This window comes from Mugil cephalus, chromosome 4 (genome assembly GCF_022458985.1).
Source record: "Mugil cephalus isolate CIBA_MC_2020 chromosome 4, CIBA_Mcephalus_1.1, whole genome shotgun sequence".
NCBI classification, from domain to species: domain Eukaryota; kingdom Metazoa; phylum Chordata; class Actinopteri; order Mugiliformes; family Mugilidae; genus Mugil; species Mugil cephalus.
Genome location: NC_061773.1, coordinates 11,107,105 through 11,133,933, shown reverse-complemented (window position 1 = coordinate 11,133,933; position 26,829 = coordinate 11,107,105). Strand labels below are relative to the sequence as shown.

The window sequence follows — 26,829 nt, the reverse complement described above, 5'->3', positions numbered from 1 at the left end:
TATCATGCATCACCTTCATCATGCGCTCTTGTTTGCATGTAGATAGATGCTTTGCCGTGGTGGGATATGCTGCATGTGTATCTTTGTGCTTGCTCCATCTTCCCTCTTTTCCTCTTCTCTCTTCTTGCCAGCTTCATCTTAGTTCCTCCTCTGGGGTTTTAGACTCTGGGTTCTCTAAGGAGTCTGGAGACAATGTTGATTGCTATAGAAATGAAACAATAGTGGTCCTAAACAATCCCCCACAGTTTAAATCATCTGTTGTCATGCCAACCTCTGTGCCGCCTCAGTAACCATAACTCACTCACTAGTATTGAGCTGCTGAACCTGCTCTGATTTGTCTGTTTCTGGTTCCTTTAGGATCCTCATCATGGTGTCAGGAAAACGGCTCGCCGACATCGGCTATCGGGCTTTCTCCACCTCGATGATGTTGCTGACGATGTACGGAGGCTACCTGTGTGTAATGCGAGGATACCGCTACATGGAGAGGCAAAAGCAGCTGAAGCTGGCAGCAGAGAACCAGGATGCTGAAGTCCTCAAAGACTGATGGCCGTGTGCTCACCTTTTTGCACAGATGTGGACATTTGTCATTCCTTTTCATTCTAGTCTGTGGCTAAATCAGGAATATGTTTATTCCTCTGAGGACGCTTGTGTAATATGTTGAGTGGCCTCACAACGATGAGGTCCTCTTTGTAAAACCAAGCTAAATAAGTGAGAACATATGATTTGAATCAGATGTCTAATCCATGCGTAACAGCACTGTTTCAGGAATGAAGATGGCTCAAATTGTTTGTATTGTATTATATTAAATGCCTTTAACCACACAGTGTAATATAGCATTTCTACACAGTACTTCAATAAGGAAGTCATCTTTCAACAACAGAATATATTTGGAAATACATTTTTACAAGGCACTCAAGTGAGAACATGACATAGAAGTGTAGTCCTCATACCTTCTCTATAGGCAGTGCTAACAAACAGTTTTTTAAACATTTGGTCTCAGAGGAAGTAGTAAAAAAAAACAACAGTAAAACAAATGAGTCACAAAGTAGCCAAACAATGGGCTTAAAGAGTAAATTCACAATAAACCGCCGCTCACAGAGGCGGTGCTGTTAAAAGCTGATACAACTACAGCTATATCGACATCTGCTGCTTTTCCTGTGAGAACCAGTGAGAATGAACCCTTTAAAATCATCCAAGTTCATCTGACCAATAAAACTGGGAGAGAACATTGAAATCAACATCTGTGCCCAACATAAATCCCAACATTTCAAAAAATAAGACAAATGCGTATCACTCGCTTCAACTCGATTTCCTTATCATTTCAGCTTTTAAATGTCACCTCCGGAGTTGAGTCCGCAGCCGATGTCAGTGTTTGCGCGTCCGCCGTCAGTGCACCAAGGCATGGATCTGTGCATACTCACTGTCAGTGTAATCAGTGTGTGTGAATGTGAGTGTGGGCGGAAGCCTTGCACGTTAGAGGAACGACGTTAAGACAAACTGCGGGGGTGGGGGCTGGAGGCTGGGGGCTGGGGGCTCGGGGCTCCGTGTCACCAGCTGCTGTGGTTGTTCACTCGTGCTTTGGCACAGTGGCCATTAGTGCCGTTTTCTCCCTTGATGCTAGACGGAGATGTCTTTAGATTCTCCGTGTGCGTTTCAGACTCATCCGCTGAGCTGCTCTCAATGTCGCTGCGCACATCGTTGCACACCTGGACCACAGATGAGAGGAAATGTCAATAAGACTCGTATTAACAGAGAGAACAATAGCATTTGACGTCTTAGTTAAAAGAGCAAATAGAATTTTATCCAATGAGTTTAATTCTTAAGCAGTTTCTGTATTTGCTATTAAGTCAGTTCTGTAGTTTCCCTTGGAGGCCGAATCAAAACGTCTCAGAAGTCACTCAATAGTTGGGGGGTTTTATGATCAATTTGAATAGCTATAGATGATTGATGATTAAGACTTATAAGGGGATGCTTCATATTCTATTATTTTACCACAGGGTGGTGGTGTGGGACAATTCCAGCTATTGACTAATGAGAAACAGTTGGGACATACTCTACATTCATAAAGCTATTACCGCATTACTCATCATCTACTACTCTCTTCCTCCTCCTGCTGACTTTGTAAGTGGGGTTGTGTGTAAGTGCTGATCTACTGATTCTGACAGAAACAGACAGAACATGTACAGAATTAAGATTTGTGAAGGGAACGACAGCAAAGGGGAAAAACTAAAACTTACAGCAAATAAGAAAAAGAAAAAAAAATAGAGTTGTCAAGTAGACAGAGTAGATGGAGGGAAGCAAGAAAGCAGCGGAGGAGGGCTCAGTGGACAAAGAGGGACAGAAAGACAGGATCTCGCTCTCTTATTCCAGAGGGAGAGGAAACAATCTGCAGAGAGAAGGGGACAAGTCAGGGACAGACAGGGAAAAAAGTGAAGAGGCAGCAAATGCATCACCAAAAATAGCCGTGGAGTTATGTTGTACACTCTCTGATACTAGACAGATGCCTCACTGGAACTATTATTTATCTGGAGGGATGTACGACCCTTCAAACACAGAGCTGTCACAAGATTAAACTAAACATTTTGTGATCGATACATTAGAGACGTTCTTGTTCATCGTTCATGTTCGTCTTTGTTTGGGAGCAAAGTGATCAGTTATGAACAGATCTAGACCAATAAAGTTAAAACCTCATGAAACCACACTGTCAAGGTCTCGACGCATGTAATTAAACATGGAAACCTTTTAATTCCAGTTGGTGTCAAATATAGTTAAGTGAAACTGACGGGTGCTTGAAATATTTGAAAAGATAATTATTGTTCTATTAGCACAAAAAGTTTGGAGATGTAGCATGGAAAGTTCCTCAGGTCTTAAACAAACAGTGGTTTTCTTTATCTTTCATTTATATCTCTAACAGGGAACAGTTCCCATTCTTTAAGTACCTGTATCTCCAAAGCTCAATGTCACAAATATATTTAATTTCTGAACCCTCATGTTTTTTTTTTTTTTAATTTTTATTTATTTATTTATTTATTTATTTTAAAGAAATCCAAGTCTTGTCAGTGACCCACCTTGCCTCGCAGCATGGCTTTGAGAGCTATGCGGGCTATGAGGTAGGACCAGATGATATGCAGCACTTGGAGGACCAGCAGTAAGATGTTGAAGAGCCACCAGGACGGGAACGGCCCGACTATGCTCCAGCTCTCAAACATGGTGGAGTTCAGGACCCTTTAAAAACAAGACAGGAAGCCTTTAACATTTACTTTTTACGCCCTCATTGCACACGCCTAATAATTTATCCCTATGGGAGAGAGAAGTAGTCAAGCTGTACTTAAATCATATTCGCCTAATGAGGCCCTTCACAACAGTACAGATTGTAATTCCCATCTGGAAGCCAATGGCAACCAAACAGAGTATCATGGGTCTATAATGTCGGGTGAGTGACAGCAGGTTGTCAACAAAATGACCTCCCCAGGCACAGGTATGGATTTCAGTCCGGTCCAGGGAGCAGCAGCAGCAGCAGCAGCAGCAGCAGCAGCACTATCTTTATCACTCATCCACATCAAGACACTGAATATAGCTGCTCAGGTTACTTTTGTCAATGATAGGTTTCCTATTGTCTGTCTCTGTGGAGGCAGAGCTGCAGCATCCCGGTCTCTGTCGAGGAACACTCGTCTCACTCGTATCTCAGTGATCGGGCAGAAACTAAAACGATGAAGAATCTGTAGTTCGTCCTGAATATCGACTCATCATATTTACAAAGCGCTGGCAGCTGATACAGAGCGGTGGTTTCCATTTTCACGTCATTCATATACTTATGTTTTTGTATGAAAGTAATCACAGTGTGATAAGGATGTTTTCTATGCAGGCAGCTCTTCACCAGATTAAAGGTTCACACACCTTCTAACTTTAGCTCAGACGATGTTAAAGCCACAGCTCGACTGTTATTTCTGATTAAATATAAAGAGCAAACCGTTTCATCTGCAATGCACAACAGCTTAGGGTTGTCTAGGGAGGGGGTCAATGAGGGGTAATTTTAAATGATCAGATCAAATTGAGCACGGAGCCACCCACGAGCTTCCATTTATACGTCTGCTGTGAGCTACAATAAATGTGAAATAACGTGACAGGAAGTACTTTACAGAAATCAGAAGGGATTTCTGTGGCTTTAGTATTTGTGACAGAGTTAATGATCAAAACCATCCACCAGTATTTTTCGTGATAAGAGTCTATAAACTTTTATTTTCTTATTTACTCTGCTCAAGGAGGAAGGCTCAATCTGCTACAAAAAATTAAATCCTTAAAAGAACAACCTTGAGGCAGGTTTTTTTATTTAAAAAAATATGTCAAAAATACTAAAAAAAAAACGTGATTGGGGGCAAATCTTTCAGTACAGTAGCTATAATGTTCATTCTGAGGCTGCAGGTGTCACAGGGTACTCACCATATCGGATATATAACAAGTCGTGTGACAAAGAACGCTAAACTAAACACAATGAAGAGGAAGTCACACAAGCGCTGGTACTTGGCGTAGTTGGCGAGCTTGGCCGCCTGTTGGGAAAAAAAGAAAAGCAACAGAAGTGAAAATGTGATGGTAATTTTTGTGAAGTTGAGCTTTTTTTTTCTTTTTTTTTAGTTCCCCCACATCAACTGTGTTAAATCTGCAAAGCTTTATTTCTAATCAGTTTGGATTACAACCAAGTGGAAGTGAGCGAGAACAACAATCCTGATTCATCTCCACTAGATAAAAAGGCTGCTGAACAATATCAATTCTAAAAGGGGAAACTACTGAGCATGAAAGCTGCAGCAGTGACACAATGAGTCAGTTATAATATGAATGGGAATGTAAAACCAAGCTACATGTAACATAATACAGCATGCTTCAGAAAAGCAGCATGAAAATATTTGCATAAAAACGTTAACATCCAGGACATCAAATCTATCGCTCTGTACAACGATGATGGCTTCCTGTTACCATGGCGTCCGACTCACCTCCAGCAGAAAGTCAGAGGCGTCGTGAACGCACAGCACAAGGCTCCCCACCCGCGCCATGTTGTTGACGTAAGAAAAGCTGATCAGGCCGACAGTAGCCAGGTGATGGATGAACATGATGAGGAAATCCTGAGATCAGGTGGAAAGACAGGGAGGGTTAGAGTTTTGAACATGTTCACAGAACGCTCTCGTGTCTCTGGGGACGTCCACCACTTCCTGACAGACGTATCTCAACCACCACTGAGTGCAGACGTCAATGTCCCCATCAGCTTCGACCACAATGACTCTGCTGATCCCTCCACTGTATCTAGAACCATCGTGAGCTTGGCGTTTTAAACGGATCAATACTTTTATCTGACTAAATATCGAAATATCTAATGGTGATCACAGCCTCAGCTGTAGCCTGTCATCAGTGGGTTAGAATCCTAACAAGTGAAACAGTGAAAACGATGTCTGCAGACTGATGGAGTCTTGTCAAGCAACTTCCACACTTCATTTTTTGTCATAGGAGTGCAGATTAACTACAATGCATTCCTCAAAATAAATTAACTATGATAATACACACACGTGTCGATCAGGCATAACATTATGACCACTTTCCTAATACTGTGCAGGTCTCTCTTGTGCCTCCAAACCATTTGTGACTCATCAGAGAATGGGTTGAGGGGAGGGGCCTCTGTGGATCAGGCTTGTTAAAGTACTATATATCCCACAGATACTTAAGAAATTAGGGGCCAGGTCAACACCTTCTCCTCACCTCCTACTGGGGATGACTGGTGCCATCAGGAAGTGTCATTGCGATTACTTTGGTGTCTGGTCTGGTCTAGGTGGGTGCTACACGTCTAAGTAACATCCACATGAATGCCAGGTCCAAACGTTTCCCAGCTGAACACTGAATTGTCACAAGATGGTCAATGTTATTCACTTCTCCTGTTAGTGGTTTTAATGTTGTGGCTGATGGGTGAATAGCAACAATTTGCCTTAAAAGTCAAGAGAAGTAACTTTAAACTGTCATAAAAAAAATAAAAAAAAACAATAAGACAAACTTAAAGACCAGTGCTAGTAGATAAAATAAATACAGCATAGACGTACATAGAAAAACATACACAGCATGTAAATAGAGTCTGGAACAACACTGGGGAATATGTGCTTTAATTAGGCAGAGACAGTGGAAGGAGGTGTTTTCAAAATAGGCTGATCAGCGTTAGTGTGGGCGGTGCCGACAATACAATAACCGGTGTGTAAATTAGACAAGTCATTTGTGTGAGTGTTGGACCTTTAGCTGTAGGCACTGTGTCAAAAGGCATCAGGTTCTCTATCAAATATGTCAGAGTTAAGTGCTGTGTTTATGCCACTAGCGCTCATTTCATGATTAATCTTACAGAGCTGCAGAAAAAATACAGAAAACATGAGAGAGTGTGTCTCAGCAGCATGAAAAAATAAGAAAAGAAAGAAAAATAGTGGCGCATTTCACCTCCATAGTTCATACCAGACTTGGCTGTGCCGTCAAATAGTCTTGGGGTGGAGATGGAAGATATTGGTGAAATATTAACAGCGCTTTACTGCCTCAACAAACACTTAAGAGAGAAGACATGTGGATGTGACAGTCGAGTCATCTGGACTGACAACGACAGACTGCAGAGCTTCAACACAGAGAAATACTAGCATCACCAGAAATGCGCTCTAATTTAAATACTATTAACCTACGGCATAATGTTTATTTACAAAAGTCCACGTTAATGCCTCTTGGCTGTGGGATATCGCGTAAATAATTCCAGCTTCAACACGGAGCAGTGTCTCTCTTTATCTTTCTGACAGCCCTTAAAACCTGGCAGTCCTCCTCTGAGCAATTCAACTGTGAAGATCACCATATCATGCTGTGTCTCTTGTTTGGTAATAATACCTGTTAATTATTCACACGCCAGCTTTGTGATTTGAAGCCGAGTTAGAACAAAGGCTGACAATAAGGAATTCCCTTCTTGGGTAAAGACCTTGAACTTCTGGGCCGAGCGGAAGCTCGGTCGCCCTTATATGATAATATGATTAATAAATTAAATTAACCTGAAAATGAAACCAGGCCATGCAGCCAAATTAAAACAAGCACTACAATCCAGCAGTGTTAAAGGCAGAGTATCTGCAGCTGCGAGTGACTCCGGCTCTAATGCACTGGCACTGAGGAATGTCTGTAATTCTAATAGACTTAGGCGTGCTCCGTCCTGCAGTCACATGACAGTGGGTGCCCTCGTGCTGAAAAATACAAAACGTTCACACACACAGCAGCAACGAGCTAAACCCCGCCCCCCCCTCCCAAAGAAAAACATGTGACCCTCGGAAATTAAAACAACTGCACGAGCTGGGAGCGAACAAAAAACATCAGGTTTGTACATCCTGACCTGCCGTTATGTGTAGGAATAACTCTGCAGGGCATTCTCACACATTCTCAGCCAAATGAGGAACAACACAAGTGCTGACCAACGTTTCAGAGGGAGTGGCCTCCGCGTAGTTTCTAGTGCGATCTGACTTAATAGTAACCGAACCAGTGTCGCTCTCACCTTCCTTTTAATGTCGGTGAACTGGGAGAACATTAGTGACCAGTAGAAGGCCAGTTCTGTCACATAGTAGTAATAAAGACCCGGGGTCATGACCTGCAGAGACGGGGAGCAAAGAGAGCGTCAGTGAGTCGCTTCAGACAGGAACTTTATTAGTTTTACAATTTTTCCGATGCTTGAAGACAAACTACGTTCTCTGAACACATATCATGACCCTGTGAATCACCGTGATGTCAAGTTTACTTGAGCAATCATGAGTGAAAAGATGTGTTTTCCAGTGTATTGTGTCACTCCTGACAATGTGACCAGTTTCAATTTACACAATCACTCTAAAAATATAACACACTAACAATCATGGATGCCCTAAATGTTGTACTAAAAGAGGGTGACTGTAAATTCCTTCCTTGCCAGTTCATTAGGTACACTAGTAAAAAACTAATGTACTAATGTTATAATAGTGTGGATGGATGGTACCATATTTATGGAGGATGTAGTGTTGTAGTGCTGTTAAACTGTATTGAATTAAACACACAAGAGTTTCTCTTATTTAGCCTAGACCACTGAATATAGAAACATGTGTCGCTACAACACAATTCAGCAGCCCTACAAACCACAGCCTCTGAAAATAAAAACACAGTTCAATCTCTCTGTTACTTTAAACAAACGCTGGATACGATAACCTACCATAACCTTAATGAGGCTGAGATTTCATGCCGAACTTTATAACAGTGTGCATTTGCTTTCACTAAAATCCAGGGAGGGATTTGGTTTTTGGTTTTCAAAAATAATTTATGCACAAATTGAAAAACTCACCAAAATTCCTTCACAACTTATCCACAATGACACCACACTGCCAGATGACACCAATTTAAAACATGGATGAAGAACATGTGTCTCTCAAGTGTTTCCGAAAGTTTTATTTTCTTGCCAGTCAATCAGAACTGCAGATAAGATAAGTCCTTTTATCACGGACTGTTTTTTTTATGGCATTTTATCATATATTCGGGGAAAAGGCAGTGAAGTAAAAAGCAAACAGATACTGACTCACCCTGTGCCATTTATCTGAGTGGTTGTTGTGGAAGGAAGAGAGTCAACTACTCTGCACATGGCTAACCGTGCAGCGCGCCATTAATATAATAAGTTTATGCTGTGCGATGCGCTAATGGGCCGAGGTGAGAGCGGCGTCGTACCTGATAGGGGTAACCGTACCAGCAATGTCGCGTGTCCAACAACCAAGGGCTCTGAGAACAAATGAAGACAATTCACGTTACAAACGCCATCAGCACTGGAAATGTACAGTTAAATAATAAAATCTACTCGACACTGTGTCCGGGCTTCATCTACGGGTCTGCTCACCTGCCACAGAAACCGGATCCCATATATAAATATACACAAATAAAATGTAAATCTCCACCTAAAAGTCAAAGAGAGGAAATAATGAGCGGCTGCACAGAAAAACACATTCAAAACCAAACATGTTTGTCACTTAATCACAACAATAAATGCACCACCTTAGACTGAGGCTTTTATGACACAAAGTCGTGATAAAAAACACAACGCAGAGGCTACACCCCGGGAGGCTAGGAAGCTAAGAAGAGCTACAAACTGTAGCTGTCTGTTCGTTCTGGACGATCGTGCTGTCGTGAAAATATTCGTGTATTTCAATATTCAGATGAAACAACAGGAGCCCTCTGTGTGCCTATTGTTCACTTCCGCTTCTCTTCTCGTGCTCTGGTTTACTGAACTGAACATTCGATCAGAACGATCTCTCTCACTGACTCGTCCCGCTGCCCGTTCAACGTAAGGAACGACAAACCGACAGCGCGACACGGGCTGAGGGCCGACCTCCTCAAACCTGTTTCTCGCAAAGATGGAAGTATCATATAACGCCCCCCCAGAGAGAAACACAACCTCTGTGTGCTCGAGCTTGTGGAGATGTTCAAGGTGGACACAACGGGAGTTCACCTACATGCTCTCGCAGAACTTAGTGTGCGTGCTGGGTTTGTCTTGGTTCCTGCGGTGTCTGAACCAACGCTGGACCTTTCGCACCTCCCAGTCCAGCTGCTTGGAGAGGCCATCCAGATGCCGAGAGTCTGGATTCTGTCACAAGAGAGAAGAGACGACAAACAGCTCAGATTGGAATAAATGATGCAGAATGGAATCAGAAATATATTACATTGTTATGATAATAATTCATGGTTTGGGCTTTTACACATTATCTGCTGATGTTATTAACAGGTCTAACAGGTCTAATGTGTACTTGGTCTCCCACAGTTGAGCCCAACTTCACTTCCTTTCCTGGACTTTTAAACCAACTCACTTAATCCATAAATAAATAAAGTTAATAATAAGTAAATTTTGACCTTGTCCCCACAGACAACAGCGCATATGAAAGCAATCTCTCACAACGCATTCGTCCGGATCAGAGAAGCCGCACCTTTTCTACAAAACTACAGACCACAAGTTATTTAAAGCAAAATACAAAATGCAAATTTAATAACAGGAAAATGTCACTCCAGTATCTGATTTCGTAACACGCATTTTGCATTTGCCGCATAGATTGTCACTGCATGTTGTGAACATTACAAAGCAATTTGGCATTTCCTAATGGTACAGGAGATAATGTGACCACACTGACACAGAATTAAACACACATCCTTAAAGGCAGAGCAACATGATCCAGTGTTTTATTTAACGATTTGACTTCCACACTAAGAAATATGATTAACCACGATTAAACACCATTCATTTATGATCTATATTAATAGTGTGCACTACAAACTGAGTATTTTGATATCATTATTAAAATGTTCACAAGATTATACAGATTGATACAATATAAATACTGAAGCTGTATGATGCGTATTTCCGAGCATCTGTTCCAAATTATCTTACAAACTGAATGACTAGCAATGGTCAGAAAATGGGTACAAAATGAGAAATTAAGCATTTTGTTGTCTACTACTACTACAAAAAAGATCAACCGTGTGTCTACAAAGCCAGTCAAAGGGTTAAAGATGAATATTTTCTTTCTTTCTTCTTATTTTTTTATTTGATAAAACTGTACATCCCATTAAGGTCACTCAGTCTCGTGCTTTCTCAGCTGCAGCCCCCAAACTCTGGATCAGTTTGCATGCTTTCACTACTGTGTACCTACTCTGTACTGCACTGGTCATTCATTCATTTGGTCACATTTCACTGTTTGATTCCATCCACCTGCTGAAGTATCTTTGGGCAAAACATTGAAAAGCACTTTGAGTACCACTATAGTATCATTAGTGCAGATTTACTAGCAAAAAAAATTATAATAATGATAATACAATAATCCTTAGCTGACAAACCTCGACACAAAGATGTAGCCCATTAGTAATAATAATTGACTGATATCTATTTTTTCACAAGACAGGGCAGCCTTCAAAGTCGTGATAAAAACTGTGAAACTAGGAGTTCTGTGAAAGGTCTGATACATGTCACTTGGTGTAATAGTACAGAAATGCCATAAAAGCATCATCGTCATGACTTTGATTATAGAAGCTATGCATTAAGGTCACTGCCGCTGCCAGCCAGCCCGAGTGGCAAAAACACGGTGAACTGTATCAATAAATACAGCGAGACCAGGAAAATTAAAGGAAATTGGACTCGACAATGATCTAGTATGGATTTGTAAAAGTGGATTAGCCTCAGTTAGTTTAAGTTAGTTTTAGGTCATTTCAGTCATGATAAATGTAGCTAAATAAAAGATGCTAAGAGCTTTACTGAGAAGGAACGTTAGCCATACAACACTGTCTGACCAGACGTTAAAAGGATGAGGAGGAGGGATCACAAATAATCCATTTATTGTTTTATTGTTATTTACTGTTAGAACTGAAATAGTTACTGTCGGCCGTAACTACGCCAAAACAACAACAAACCAATCTGGCATCCCTCCATAACTTAACTTAAGAAGTAACTTCATCAGATAATACAGTATAAATTAATATTACCTGACATTAAATGTTTCTGTTGCAGCGATCCATTTACTTCTCTTTTCTTTGGCAGCAGGGGATATCTATTTCAATATATCTCTGACTGCTTTTCAAATCTGTTGGTGCAGTCAATCACACAACAGCTCTTGCCCATTTTTTAAATAAATTTTTCAATTTAGATGGTATTAAGGCGTATGATTCAAACTAATGCGGCTAATCTCCATGCTCAACCGTCACTTTTTGCCACTCAGCGGCAGTAACCATGGAGACGCCCACTTGCAGTGACGTCACGTGCATGCGCTCTATTGGATGAAGTGAAAAACAAAAAGCACATCATCAACCATTGCTGATGCATAAATGATTCTCTAAAGGAAAAAGATGAAGGCGTCCAAACCTTTGTGATGGATGTAAACACTTTCTCCAGCACCGCGTTGGGCTGAGCTCTTCTTCCCACACCTGTCTGAATGCGGAGACTTCGGGCACAGGCACCGGCGATAAATCTGTGACAGAGGTGACAGAGATGGAGGTTGACTCTGGGTTTTTGAAACAGGCACACTAGGTCTTTAAGAGAAACACACACAGCCAGTCTGGCCTGTTTACAAACACAAATAAAAGGCTTTCGATCAGAGATAAGATAACATCAGAAACCAGGATTCCTTCATGCATTCACAGGTGATTAATGATGAGTCCAGTGTCTTGACACAGGTATGAGTTTAGAGTTTCCATGTCAAGTAGAGCGATGTATAACATCCCAATGTAGTACTTGAGCTACAGGTTCTACCACGACACAACTGGCTACAGTAGCACCACATCACCTCTTAGCTGACAGCTGTGCATAACTGCAACGAAGTTGCAAACTCAGGGTAGATTTGATTATTTTCTGCTCCTCTCTCTACGCCAATAGCCTGTTGTATTATTTGATCTTGTATCTCAGACTACAGCGTCACAGCTAAATAATAAAAAACCAAGGTGTCACACAAGGAACATCTCATGATGGGTAAAAGCAACAAACTCCCTCAAGACCATCGCAACCTTATTGTTGCAAAACGTCCTGATGGCATTGGTTACAGAAGGATTTCCAAACGTCTGAACGTTCCAGTGAGCACTGTTGAGGCCATAATCTGGAAGTGGAAAGAACATCATTCGACCATAAACCGGCCACGGCCAGGTGCTCCTCGCAAGGTTTCTGACAGAGCAGTGAAAATAATTATCAGAAGAGTTGCCCAAGAGGCAAGGACCACGTGTGGAGAGCTTCAGGAAGACCTTGATTTAGCAGGTACAAACAATAAGCAACGCGCTCAACGGCTGTGGCCTGTATGCACGCTCACCACACAAGACTCCATTTTTCTGAAGAAAAAGCTCATTTAAAGTTTGCTGCACAACATTTGGACAAGCCTGTAAAATACGGGGAGAACATAGTCTGGTCAGATGACAGCAAAATTGAACTCTTTGGATGCCATAACACACACTATGTTTGGAGGACAAAATGCACTGCACATTACCCCAAAAACACAATACTGACAGTGACGTTTGGAGGTGGGAACATCATGGTGTCTGGCTGTTTTTCTATGGTACCGGCAAACTTCACATAATTGAAGGGAGGATGAATGGAAAAATGTACCGAGACATTCTTGAGAAAAAATCTGCTGCCATCTACCAGAATGATGAAGATGAAACGAGGGTGGACATTTCAGAAAGACAATGATTCCAAACACAGAGCCAGGGAAACTCTCAACTGGCTTCAGAGAAAGAAAATAAAGTTGCTAGAACGGCCCAGCCAATCACCTGACTTGAATCCAATTCAAAATCTATGGAAAGAACTAAAAATCAGAGTTCACAGAAGAGGAAATATGTTTACTATGAAAAATTGTGACACTTATTTTACGTTCTGTAAATACAAGTAAAAAGCTCATCAACTGTAGCCCACATCTCAAGTTTACATCAAATCTCAAGTATCTAGAGAAATACTGAGGCAATGCAGCAATGTTTACCAAGTGTTCAAGGATTATATAGGTCTGGGTATCTGTAGATTTATAAAAAGACAAACCACAACGCTTTCTCAGTCACATGTCATTGTTGTATAATTCCTAAACTTATTTAGTCAGTTTGAATGAGTCATTTGTCAAATGACACGTACAACCAGAGTTGCAAAAACCATTGAAAACAGCCGACACACCAATGAGGAAAAAATAGATAAAACACTCATTAAAGACCCACAAAACCCTAAAAAAAACTTTAAAACTGAATTCAATGACTAAGACTTAAAATGGATTTAAAAACAGGAGGTGTCTGATCCAGTCTAACATTCAGCAGCAACCTGATCCAGAGTCCAGAGACTGTAGCTGCAAAAACCTGTAGTGCAACCTGGTCCTTGAGAAGAAAGAAGCCAATAGTGTACGTGGCTGTAGGAGATCAGCTGTCACCCAGGTGTCCTCACCTTTGTATCTACCTATACCGGTCATAACATTATGACCACCTGCTTAATATGGCGTAGGTCTCCTGAGTGCCTCCACAACAGTTGTGACTCATCAGGGAATGGACATGGTTCTTCTGAGGGTGTCCTGTGGTGTCTGGTAACAGGATGTAGTCAGTGGGGACCTTTGGGTCCTATGTGTTGAGGGGAGGGGCCTCTGTTAATCATCCCACAGATACTTGATCAGTTTGGTATCTAGTGAATTTGGAAGCCAGGTCAACACCTTGTGCTGTTTTTCATGTTTTCTGAGTTGTTCCTAAACAGTTTGTGTGTGTGTGTCTGCGTCAGGCTGCATCCTGCTGGGGATGGCTGCCTGGTCTGGTCTGGTCTAGGTGGGTGGTTCATGTCTAAGCAACGTCCACATGAATTTCAGCACCAAAAGTTTCCCAATAGAACATTAAATTGTCACAACATGATGAGTGCTATTTACTTCTTGTGTCTGTGGTTTTAATGTTGCAGCTGATTGGTGTGCATTGCACTTGTCAAACCGACTTCCTCACCATTTTCCTGATGCAAACCTGCAGCGTCAAAATCCAAGATTTTATTCCAGTAAAAGGATTCTTTACTAATACCTTCAATAAACATATGGGTTTAAGCTGAAGCCAAATCTCACGTACGATACTGACTCAGTGATACTAAACCTGGGCTGCAGCACAGCAAAATGCTTTATAGGTTGAAACCTCTATTGTCTTTCCATCTGTGTAAAATTCCCTGGTTGTAGGAATCAGCGGCTCACTATAGCCATTGTGTAGCATTATGAGAAAAGCAGAAAAAAAAAAAAAAAACACAAAATGGAAATCAATGGCCTTTGTCTGGCATGAAACCACATCTTAATCTTCCCCTCCTCCTTTGTTTTTTTTTCTCCTTCCTGGTAAGAACCAGATTTACCTCAAAGCTGTTTGTTCCCCTTGTTCTGAAATGACAGAGCGATGGCAAGAATGTAGATCAACGCAGCTGACAAATGAAGGTCTAAGATTGTATGCACACGTACACTTTCGAGTAGTGACATCTGACGCGGAAAGTGAAGTAGGCCAAAACCACAGTGGGCCGATGACACTGCGGCGCTGAGGTGCAAACGCACAACGCAAAGTACGTGGTGCAGGAACGTTAGTTAGACTGGATGGATCAGTTTAGTGTGGTATGATGTTGTTAAACGATACTCAAGGCAATTCACATTTCATTACACGCACTTTGAGCATATAACACTTTTAACGAGCGAAGCCAGTGGTCGGCGTTAGGCACTTTGATCAGATAAAAGCTCAAAGGTGGAGCAGCGGGGAAGACGGGTTAACCCTGAACTGAGTCCGTGGTTGGGTCCTTTATTAAGCGGTCACCTAAAAGATGAGCTGCCACGACACAGGTACAGTAAACAATTTCTTGTGAGCGCAGGTCCTTAAAATACGATATGAATTGACAAATAGCCCCTACAAGCCTGAACCTGCTGTGCTAATCAGCAGACGTCAGGGGAGAAATGTCAAAACGTGCCTGTTCCTCGTCAAGACACTGACCACTGCAACGTACACAAAGCCTGTTACCAAGACACGGGCCTGGAGTGGTCTGTGTACACTAGTGGCGCAGAGGACTGCGGAGGGGAAGAGCATCGGGCCACAGGCAGCCTTCAGACTGGAAAACTTCCCAGTCCCATGGCCCTGGGCTAAGGCACGGGCTCGCCTCTATTCATAGCACAGCACTGGATGGAACGGTGGCCGTTGTTTGACTTTACGGTGCGTGTTTCGAAACAAACATGACGGTTACATGGAATTACGTGGAAGCGACACACCGAGCGAGGAGGGCGTTCGACGCGTGACGTCAGCGTTTTGTTTTCAGTGTCTACAATCACTTCCTGAAGAAGACCGAATACCTGGCAGCGTACGAGGGAAAAAAAAAAAAAATAATAATAAAATGTGCCACAGCAGATTATATGAGGCCAGGTCCAACTGATTATAACCTCACTCACATCTCAGTTTTAGCCTCAACGCTGCCTCAACTCATGACACGGCTTACGAGGGCTTGCACGCACAAAAAACAGAGCGGCTGCTCCCATCGTCAAAGTCACTGCCAGCAGCAGAGCCGTGATTGTGATCAAACAAGATTGAACTGGCTGGGAGGAGGGGGGCCGGTCGGGCTGAGTCGGAGAGAGGAGCTGCCAACAGGTAGAGGAGGAATCCTGAACTTGAAGCTTTCGTGCAAAAAATTCGACCTTTTGAGGACAAAAGGCAAACGCTTTTACAGAATCCAACACAGTAAGTCACATTAGGAGAAACGGGGGCCGCATATTTTACTAGCATAACTCTTCCCCTTGACTGCCGGCTGACAAGCTCTAAATTAGCTCATCTCCAGGAGGCGTTACTCGAGCTGTCTGATAAAACAGGACAGTTACTGCAACTGGAAAGGCCCAGGTTTCTGGAAAGCATGTATGTCTGAAACACTAAAACCGCAATTAAAGAGAAAGTTCAGATTATGCAGAAAGAAGCTTAATAAGAACCTGCTGAATGAAGTTAAAGTTTTACTTAACGTGTCAGCTTCAGTTTAAATAGAAGAGCTGATTGAAGTAAAACGTGTATGAAATGTGAGCCCTGTTGTTGTTGCTGCTGCTGCTGTTGTGGGTCAAAGGACTGAGACCTACAACAAATGATTATAAACTGATGATCAAATAAACTTGTTTGCATGTTTTTTTTTTTTTTCACTTTCTCTAGTTGGGACAAAGTAAAAGTCAAACGGAGAGTTGAAAGTCAGTTCAAGCATTATATGGTAACAAATGCAGCTGGATGAGCATCTGGACAAAACAAACATACAGAACCAATCTCAAACAGACGGCTACTCGAGACAGAACTGAAAAGCCACTTGGATTAGTGGTGAAACTTCTTCAAGAAAACTTAACAAGCCCCATTTACCTTCGCATTTAGCTTTGTCGTAAATATACCTGAAGACACGCAGGAGAGAGAACCTTCACAAATATCTGGGCAAATCCCAAATCCCAAAAACACACAGGTTCATTTCTCCTCATTGATTTTTGCCAACCTGATTAATCAAAGCCTAAAGCTGGGGGAAATGTGAGTGTAGATAAAACAGAAAATATGTTCAGTTTTAAATTCTGTGTCAGTCTCAATTAACCGAGAAACTAGGGCTCTGTACCAAGAACGTGTGAGTATTTCACTTGTGCTTCAATTTGCACCTATAACTGTTTTCTGTGACAACACTTGCCCAACTTGTGAAAGCAGCCAGATTGAGGCAGGATGTGTGTGAGAAAACGCCCCCATTACTGCTCAATCTAACCAGCTACTGTGTGACCCTCTTACTACAGATGTTTGAGGACAGTTTGTGTGTGTGTGTGTGTGTGTGTGTGTGTGTGTGTGTGTGTGTGTGTGTGTGTGTTTGTGTTAGGCGTACCGTGTACGGGTGCCAAACAGCACAGCTTGTGTTTAAGTTGCGCAGAAAGAGGAGCAGCAACTCAAGCTGCGGTGTGATATTTTCCTGTGATAAATAAATGAATAAGCCGCTCCGCCGGTTGGAGTGTCAAGCAGGGACAGAGAGTAAACGCTCCCTGGTGACATAACCGTGCGTCAGGGCAGCATCTCCTGGAGGACAGCGTCCCCGGGGAGAGCCCGTCTGAATGCTTTGGCACCTGAGACACAGGGATCAGCTTCAGGTGCATCTTATCAGACACCTCAGCGACTCTCCGGCAACACCTCTGATATCTGACTGCTTCTTATTTACAGCCGCTGGAACGTAAGATCGGGCTCATGGCTGTCGCCGTGGAGGTCAAATCAAGAACCCATCCCAGAAAAGAAGACTTTTAGAAATATTTTATACCACACCGGTCCATTTGTCCTCCCTACAGTTTTGCCTGAGTATTCCTCTAAATCACACTGTGTGTGACAAAAGGTGTTGACGTATGTTCTATTTGTTGTCACATCAATATAAGTTGTGACGTTCAACCGTGTCAGAACCATTTTTTGCAGAGGATGTCAATCAGAGGGAATCTCAGACCGTCGTGCTGTCGATATATCAGTGGACTCATTTGCTTGAATCCTCCTGGAGTTTGGGCCCTGCTGTGGAAATGCAAATCTCAAGGCACAAGAGTAACTCCTCAGTCCAGGGAGAGTTCCTTTAACATTAATTCTCGATGTCATTGTTCGTTTTGGGTGGGGAAAAAAAAAAACAAACAGAATTTTAACAAGGCTGATTCCTCGCCTCGTTTACTGCAGCATGAACCTTGACTTAATACGAGCTTATAGCTTAGTAGTCAACTGAAACGAGAAGACGTGTCAGTGACAACATTGGTCGTTTGCGTTTTGTTCTGTTAGGAAACGGAATTAACTCCTGCAGACGTTCGGTGTGAGCGGAGATGTACGTTGCCAAGATGAAAGGAAGGCGTGTCGCATTACTGCCAACGCTGTCTATTCATTTAGTGAATACTACACTGGCATCGTGCCCGATCGCAGACGCAGCGGCATTAAGGTTTAACGCAGCACCCTGAATGTCAACCTCCTCTGAAGTCCTTCGCAAATAAAATATCAGGATGCACATGTGTGCTTCATTCTAATGTTATAAATATTTTACAAGTGAAGGTGTTTCCTGACATTGACGCAAAAGCAACAGAGATATTAAAACAATAGTAACCTCTACATTTCCTGCAGATCTCTCACTGTAAAAGTACAGTATGGATTACTCCACCGTAGGTTTATCAAGATACAAGAGACTAAATAAGAATTTAAAAAACTGAAAAAAAAACATCTCTCAATGTGTCAAATATCTTTAAATCAAGTATCTTAAAACCATGTGTGCACTCATTCAGTATTGTAGTCACAGCTTCAGTCAGTGAATGTGGTTTTCCTGTTGTAACTCTGTCAGTGGAGGCAACGACTCTGAGCGCAATTCATGTGGGGAAACTTACAAGTGGCGCCTTTTCTTTTAACGCCTGCCGTTGTTGGGATTTGTTGGTCGCAGACCTATAAGCGGCGGCAGCAACTCACAATGTGCTCCACTGCAGCACTGAATACCAACGATCTCCTTCTTATCAGCGTTATGGTAGTGAGCTTCAACTCGCCTTATCTTTATTTGAGGAAGAAGTCCAGAGATAGCCTCACACCATCTGAACTATGCAGTCAAACAAAAACCCACTGCTGTGGTTTGACTAAGGGAAACTGCCTCCAGGACATCTCTGCTTTTTAGTTGAAGTGCAAGACCCTCCTGCAGCTGGCAAGCAAGCATCCAAACGCGTGCCAAACCAGGGTGTGTGTGTGTGTGATGCCTTCTCCGATTATGATGCCTGAACAAAAAAGCACAAATTAACTTTGCAAAGAGGACCGGATGGATATTCACGCCCTGCCCCTAACATGTGGCGTGGATGTCAGTTTTTACTGTCGGGACAGAGGCGGCACTTCCTGGAGGTTATGAATCAGTGAAAGTCAAGTATGAGGAGATTAGCTAACAAGTGATTGCTAAAGTCCTTGGGTTCCCCGAAGCCCCCCCGTCAGGACTTTTGGGAAGAAGTGTGACATCAGCGTTAGCATTAGTGTCGTTGTTGTTAGCCTCCTGAGGAAGGATGTTTAATACCCATTACGAGAATATATGTCTTTAAAAAAAAAAAAATAAATAAAAAGAGGTGAAAATGAAAATGAGAGTACAGTCAGAGATAGTTTTGTAGTAGAGCCACTGGGAATAAGAAAACAGCGGTGATTGATTTGTGAACCGATTGACAATCTCCGATGTACACAGTTAAAAGAGACAGTTAGCGAAGCCATCATCACAAAACGTTACGCTGAGAGTAACTTTTTTTCGTAGGGGGGGTCACTAACAAGTAGACCCCCCTCCCATCCCCGACGTGAGCGGCAAATACGAACCTTTCGAAGAATATTCTGACGATGAAAATCCCAAAAGCAAGCGGCAAGGCAGAGAACAAGTGTCTGACTTTGGGATACTCCACCCCGGGCGCTGGGTCCTCCAGGTCCGCCCAGGTTACGTTGTGGGGCAGCCAAAACCTCTCGTCCCAGAACCAGGCTGAAAGAGCCGCCATGACTCACGGCGGGCCCGTCCCCGAGAAACGGTGTGGAGAAACTGGCTTCTTACGCGAGAGGGTCCTTTAAACTTATTTTTAAGCCTCGCCTCTCCTGCCCCTGGGCCACTTGTATGATGACTTACCAACGCTCAACTTCACCAGCGTCAAGGCCACGAGAGGAGGAGGCGCACTTCCGGTGTAGTTTCAAAATAAAAACGGCGGTAGTTGTTAGTTTATTTAATATAAACACTTCAGCACTTCACAATCAGCACCTGACTAACTTAGTGTTCTAGTGATATTAATTTTGTTAAATCTGCTCTTGGTCATAAACAAAAAATAAATAAATAAATATTAATATTAATATTATTAATGATACTACTACTACTAATAATAATAATAATAATAATAATAATAGTAATAATAATAATAATAAAATAAATTTTACCTTTGATTTTTTTGTGTCATACTTGCAAATAGACAGGAGATATTTTTACTAAACAAACTAAACATCTAAAGGCGGTTCACTCGTGACACTGTTTATTTATTTTGAAACTTGCTGTTTTTTTTCTGTGTCAGCGGGTAACTTTGCGCGTGTTGGATGCCGCCCTGAGATGAGGTCTGGGATTGAGGAAGTGAGGCGGGTCCTTCCCTCCTCCGTGACTGAAAGGATGGTGTAGACACCAGGCTAGTTAATCCATGTTTGTCATCCACACTCTTTCATATTTGCCGCCGTAGCAAGTCTGTAGTTGTATCCTTTAATGTGTGCGTTGCAGGTATTAACCTTGAGATATTAATCAGCGTCCGTTTAGATTTTCTCAACAGGTATTCAAAGATGTATTACCGGCCCACGGGAGGCGATGACTTAGTGATTGATGCGATTGTACCCTCAGGTGGTCAGTTGTTGTATTACAACTACAACTTGTCGAGCAATATCTTGGCCAACACATGCACAGATTATTTTCAGTCTGTATAGGCTCAAACACGCACAGCACCTCACTGAAATTCATCAGAAATATCTACTTTTTTTCATTTTTAATATGGCCACACAATGGCTTAGTACTTCAAATTAGAGCATCCCTCCCATGGCAGCTGCAGCTCTGTCTAATTATAGATGGACATTTGCCCCTTTGGAGTGGGGTATTATTAGAAATCTCACAGGGCAGTTGACTCAATAGCTATGCAGAAGGATCTCAGTGAGGGAATCCAATATTAAACAAGTGGACAGTGATGTAACTTCACAGTCCAGACACATAACTTAGCAACAGCGCTGATGAATATTAAAAAATAATAAAAGATGGTTTTGTGATCAAGAGATATGCATGAAGAGTAGTTGGCTTTAGAATTAAATTTATTAGGATATTACCGAGGCAGGATATTCAAAGTTTGATTTGAAAGGTCAGAGGAAACGGGAGACTAGGAACTTGCAGGAACTGAGTGATCTATGCATGGCCTGTTGAGACAGACAGATGACTGTAATAGCATCCTCAGAGATGATTTATGATTTAATCGAGTGGTGTTAAAAAAAACTGGAAGAATTTTTATTTCATTGTGAAGAAATATGATATCATAATCACACTCATTTAATAGCAGCGCGGTGATCTAAGTCATACAATACAGAGCATCGTTTGGGAGGACTGTGACCTAGGCAGCACTCAAAGAAAGGTTAAAGTAGATGCCAGGGAAAATGGTAAAGGTGAAGAGGTTTGAGTGGCCGCCAGGCTCAGCTCAGGTCAGGTTACAGTGGGTGCATCTGGGTGTTCCCTGCAGGCAGCAAGTTAAAAAGAAAACAAGGACAGTCATAGAAAGCAAAACAAGTTCAATAATTTATTCCAAAATAAATCTTGTAAAGTGATTCCATTTCATGAAGACCAGAACAGAAATGTTTTTTTTTGCAGAGCTTTGTTTGACATTGAAAGGCACTTTTACTCAAGGAGTTATGTAACGTTTCATAACATTCAGCTCATGGACTGTGTGTTTGTGAATTGAGTAATTCAAAAACTTAAAACCTTTAAGACTTAGATGATTTATGCAACTATACACTAAACAGAAGTGGAGACAGAGTTACTGTCGGCAGGTCAACACAGCAGCTCAGGTATGAGGAGAGAAACTCCGCTCCATTTTTTTTTCTTTCTCTGTTTGAAACTCAAACAAGAGTGAAGTTAGGATTAGGCACAAACTTCCCCCAACCTGCCCCCGATATAAACTCTTTGGTTATACAGTCATTCTAGTGTAAAAGTCTTTCCCAACTTCCAGCCATTCCCGAGCCCTCATGCCGGTCCTTCACATGTGCTCTGGGTGGTTTTGCAAACACTTGATGAACTCTGTGACTGGGTGGCCGTTGAAGCAGATCTCATAAACGGCAGTGAACAAAGGAAACCTGTAGGAGAGAGGGATCGAGGGGCACTGTTAAAGGAATAGCTTTACATTTAAGGGACAACGCCCTAGTGTCTGTATCATGTTGCAACCTGCCTGGCTAGGAAAATGACGGCAATTGGGAAATGCTAAAATCTGCGCTTCCTCAAATGACCACTTGAGGCTCTCTCCCATGGTGAGTCATAGACCTCCATGTGAAAATACAAACATTTACTGCAGAAATAAACGTATCTATAGTCTGGTACAAAAAGAAAAGTACACAAAAATTTTCCATGGCTTCTTTGATTGATATGTGGGCGCCCTCCCTGGCTGGTAGCTGGCTGTCTGCCTAGTCATTACCTACACACCTCAGCAACTCCAGTCACTCTCCATCCCTTTACCCATTTTTGGTTTTAGTTACAGTTTAATTTAGTTAGTTCAGGAAACCTATGACTAATGGCACAGAGGTTTCATCTGTCTTTACCTACAGTCCATGATCTAAATTCTAGGCTATATGGAGTGACCTGTTAGATTAGCTTTGAATAAAGCCTAAACAGTAGCTTTAACAAAATATAAAGGCTCATACATGAGCTACAGAGGTGCTGATATGTGGATTTTGTTCCCCTTTGACAGAGCCTGGCCAGCCATTAACCCATGCTTTCAGTTATTATGCTAAGCTAAGCTAACTTACTGATGACAGCAACCTCATATTTGTTCTACAGATACGACACTGGTATTCATAATCTCATGTGATCCAGATGAGCACATTTCTCATAACTATTGCTTTAAATACATCTATAAATGACATAATGTGAGTACAGTCAAACCTTTGCCATTGCAAGTTTAACCCAAAAGTCTCAGAAAACATGTCTCAGTAACTGGACACATGCCAAATGAGCAACGTGTCATAATCTTAATGAAACGTGGGGCAGACTTACTTCTCAACCATTTTTTTCTGTTTCAGGACTTGGTGGACCTCAGCTGCCGTCGCCGGACCTTGAAGCTTCTGGCCGTTCAGCAGCTCGTTCTCTAACTGCTCAATGCTCTAAAGAGAACGATGGTGTCACGTCATTGTGAGTTTCATGAGAAGGGAGCAAAGAGGTGTCATCAAAGCAAGACACAAGGCAGACAAAATCTCGCTCCATACTTTTCCCGTTTTGGCAAACGCCTCCCCAATCTTGCGGTTGCGTCCGCCGTAGCAGGTCGTGATGAGGTCGGCGACGCCGCAGCTCTCCAGGAAGGTGGCGGAGGACACGGGGCAGTCTGTGCAGAAGACTTTGGCGAAGGAGATCATCTCCATGAGGCCGAGGCGAATCACGGCGGCCTTGGTGTTGTCGCCGAATCCGAGGCCGTCGCAGAAACCGGCTCCTACTGCCACAATGTTCTGCAGGGATGATTAAAGGTAAAGCTGCTGTGGCTGTTTATGTAAAGAACATGAATCTTGTTGCTTAGATGGGAAATACTTTTTTGACATGTTTAAATCTCACATAAAAAAAACACATATTTAAACTTGTTATTCTTGTTTAAGGCTAACCAGTCTCTTAAACGTCTCCCAGAGTGATGAAGTATTAGTAGATGTCTACAAAACCCTGAACACTGCCTCCTTTAGAGCATACACAACTTCTGGCCTTACATTTTTAAGAAAACTAATAGCTCATGACAAGAGTAGTTTGGTGGAGGAGAAAAACCTTGAGCGCCCCGCAGATCTCCACCACATCAGACTCCTCCACCACAGTCACGCGGAAGTTGGTGGTCTGCATCAGCTCCTTCAGCAGCGGCCCTTGTGCTTTGTCTTTGCAGCCTGCATCCAGAAACGACACAACTTAATGGCATGTACGTCTGGCAACATGAAGCTGTAAGTTCTCAACAAGATACAATTAAACTGGATTAATAAAAATAACAACATTTCAATCAGCTGTACGCTACTTTTGTGTGTTGGATGCTGGTATATGGTAATTAAGACATTAATTCCAGACTTTTGCTGGAATCTAAATGGCCCACAAAGTACACGCAGTGGTGTGTTTATGGAGCGTGAATAAAAACATGCTACGAACATGGTTCTATAACCAGTTTGTCCGGAAATACAAATTTGTTCAAGTTGTATGCTAACTTCTACCACTTCTTGCCGTAAACTCCATACCGATGGTTGTTTCGCAGAACTTCTCATCAGCGACCTCGTTGGCGATGTTTGCACCCATGAGGACCGTCATGGTGATGCCCAGTTTCTCTTTGATGACCCCCGAGATCAGCTTTAGGCCGTCTGGACTCGCATCGACGCCCTGCAGCAAACAGAAGAGAGTCAGTCCAAGGACTCCTCGCGCTTTAGAGTTTAGATCGGGAACACGTCACCTTGATCAGCGACATTCCCACAGCATCCGGCTTTATGTGGCTTTTGATGGTGTCGCACACTCTCAAGATGAACTGGTGGGGGACCACGAAGATCAGGATGTCGGCTCCTTTCACGGACTCGGCCAGGTCTGGAACAGCCAGCTGTTGAACAGGGACGAGTTAGGGTGACACTTCCACCGCATGGCAACAATAAAAAAGAGAGAAGAAATCATCTGTGGAGGGTGAAAGGATGCTCTCAGGCTCACCACGTTGGGGGGCAGCTTGTGACCGGGCAGGTATTTCACATTCTCATGGTCTGTGTTGATGATTTCCGTGAGCTTGCGGCCGTTCACCGTCTCCTCGAACACCCACATGTTGACCGTGGTGTTGAACTTGTCATACTTGGCTGCGTTGGCGCCCACAATCTTGGCAATGGCAGAGCCCCTGTGGACAAAAGGACACATGATGGCCGCTCTGCTGTCAGGACAAAGGCAGCATGAATTTACTGCCTCCTAGAAAAAAAAAAAAAAGCCCAACTGTCCCTCACATTCTTCTAAACAACTGCACAGTTTCTCAGTTGTGTCGCGGTAGACACAGAGACATTGTCCACATTTGGTAGAAAACACACTTGTTTCCTTCGATTGGTGAGTTTTTACCTACGGTGTCCTCATGCCAGCTGCAGCAGATATTAAGAAGTCTACTTCAGCCTATCCGTACCAGAGAACAACCACATGGGCCTCCAATAGTCTGGACTGGAGTGGAGAAATTTACAGTCACATTACTTAAATGTTTTTCCAGATAAGAATAACTTTACAGGTGAAAAATGTAAGAGGCCATTATTATAGCACACGGAGGGCCTCATGCACCAAAGACCAGCTATAGTCAAAGTCTGCATTAAAGCAGCTGAGAGAAATCCATTTAATTAACGTTAATCAAGATTCAGTTTCAATCGGGCCATGTTTTATTATTTTACCACATTAGGTCCATACTGATGGTTTCCTTATCCTCAGCTTGGTATGCTATTTATAGATAGACCAATTTAGTCAAATTTAGAAAAAATCTGAAGAAGTAATAAAGACTAAACCACCCAAATGTGTGTTAATGGGACAAATCTAATAAACGCTGCCTAGGGGCCGTTCTGCTGCCTCTACTAATATTGTCTCTACTTTAACTGCAGTACAACATTAAAGGAGTATTGCACATTGCTTCCACCTCTGACTACTCTAAATGTCATGCAGGGGCATGAACACCGCTTGAAGGCTGACTCAGCGCAAGAGCTGCGGAGTGATAAAACACCATCTTTAATAAGATGAGTTTACGTTGAGGCGTCAAAGGTCATCATCACATGCAGAAAATCTGTCCACTCTGCAGCCTCACAAAAAAAAGAAAAAAAAAACAGCCGGCGAGTTTATGAACTTTATAAATCATTTATTAGATGGCAACAAAGCCTGAAATGTTGCCTAACGTTTAAACTGCATTCACACACACACACACACATAGAAAAACGTACTCTGCGTGTGGAATCTTATCCACAGAACAATGGTCACTATAGTTCTGTTTAAGTTCGTCTGAGAGTTAACCTGAAGTTCATTCACACGCGCTGAAAGCCTTCCACTCACCAGTTACCAGAGCCGATCACACAGACTTTCTTCGGTGCTGCCATCCCGTGTCTGACCTCCCAGACGGAGCTGTCACAGATGGACCACAGCCCAGAGGGACTGTATTTATAGCTGACACACGGCTCAGACACACCCTCCCCCTGTGGTTGGTCGAGGGAGGCAGGGGGACGTAGTTCAAGTTCAGTTCATCCATATCAACCGGCTTGATTAAATCAGGAGATTGGTGTACATAACGTAGGCGCTCATCAGTCCCAGCTGATGATTAATCATCCACTTATATCTCGAATGTTTCTGTTCTTTAAAAAGCCGATGATTTGTTAGCTAAACACGAGAGGCCATTGTTTCAGCACAAGGAGGGCCTCATCTAAAACCTCAAAGTGCACATAAAAGGAGGAGGAGAAACACACTTCAGGATCAAACTGTATGTCGAGAGATCAAGAAGTCAGCTGATGTGAGGTGAATATAGTTTTTTTTAAATTAAAAAATCATATATTACTGGGGTTATGTACAATTCTGAGAAATTACTTCCATGGTATAAAAGTTCTGATAATAAC

General features: G+C 42.5%; 2 protein-coding genes across 3 annotated transcripts; both read right to left on the bottom strand.

Annotated features, from left to right (window-relative positions):
• Nucleotides 1-783: 783 nt before the first annotated feature.
• Nucleotides 784-20,137, bottom strand: cers5 (ceramide synthase 5). 2 transcript variants are annotated; one of them, XR_007112642.1, is made up of 11 exons: nt 19,822-20,137; nt 11,897-12,002; nt 9,507-9,637; nt 8,894-8,951; nt 8,728-8,778; nt 7,541-7,633; nt 4,989-5,117; nt 4,441-4,547; nt 3,069-3,225; nt 2,238-2,386; nt 1,567-1,706 (listed from the first exon to the last, which is right to left on the bottom strand). XR_007112642.1 is itself a non-coding variant. In XM_047583580.1 (10 exons), exons 1-10 carry the CDS (start codon nt 19,992-19,994, stop codon nt 1,548-1,550), a joined length of 1,164 nt encoding a protein of 387 aa, XP_047439536.1. In that variant the 5' UTR covers nt 19,995-20,133; the 3' UTR covers nt 784-1,547. The 2 variants fall into 2 exon arrangements, 1 of the variants encoding a protein (XP_047439536.1); XM_047583580.1 differs by lacking the exon at nt 2,238-2,386 and having other exon boundaries at nt 784-1,706; nt 19,822-20,133.
• Nucleotides 20,138-21,787: 1,650 nt separating this feature from the next.
• gpd1b (glycerol-3-phosphate dehydrogenase 1b) lies at nt 21,788-26,354 on the bottom strand. Its single transcript, XM_047583921.1, has 8 exons — nt 26,276-26,354; nt 24,923-25,100; nt 24,678-24,818; nt 24,469-24,607; nt 24,017-24,129; nt 23,476-23,712; nt 23,267-23,373; nt 21,788-22,353 (listed from the first exon to the last, which is right to left on the bottom strand). The coding sequence occupies exons 1-8, from the start codon at nt 26,317-26,319 to the stop codon at nt 22,257-22,259; spliced, it is 1,056 nt and encodes a 351-aa protein (XP_047439877.1). The 5' UTR covers nt 26,320-26,354; the 3' UTR covers nt 21,788-22,256.
• Nucleotides 26,355-26,829: the final 475 nt, after the last annotated feature.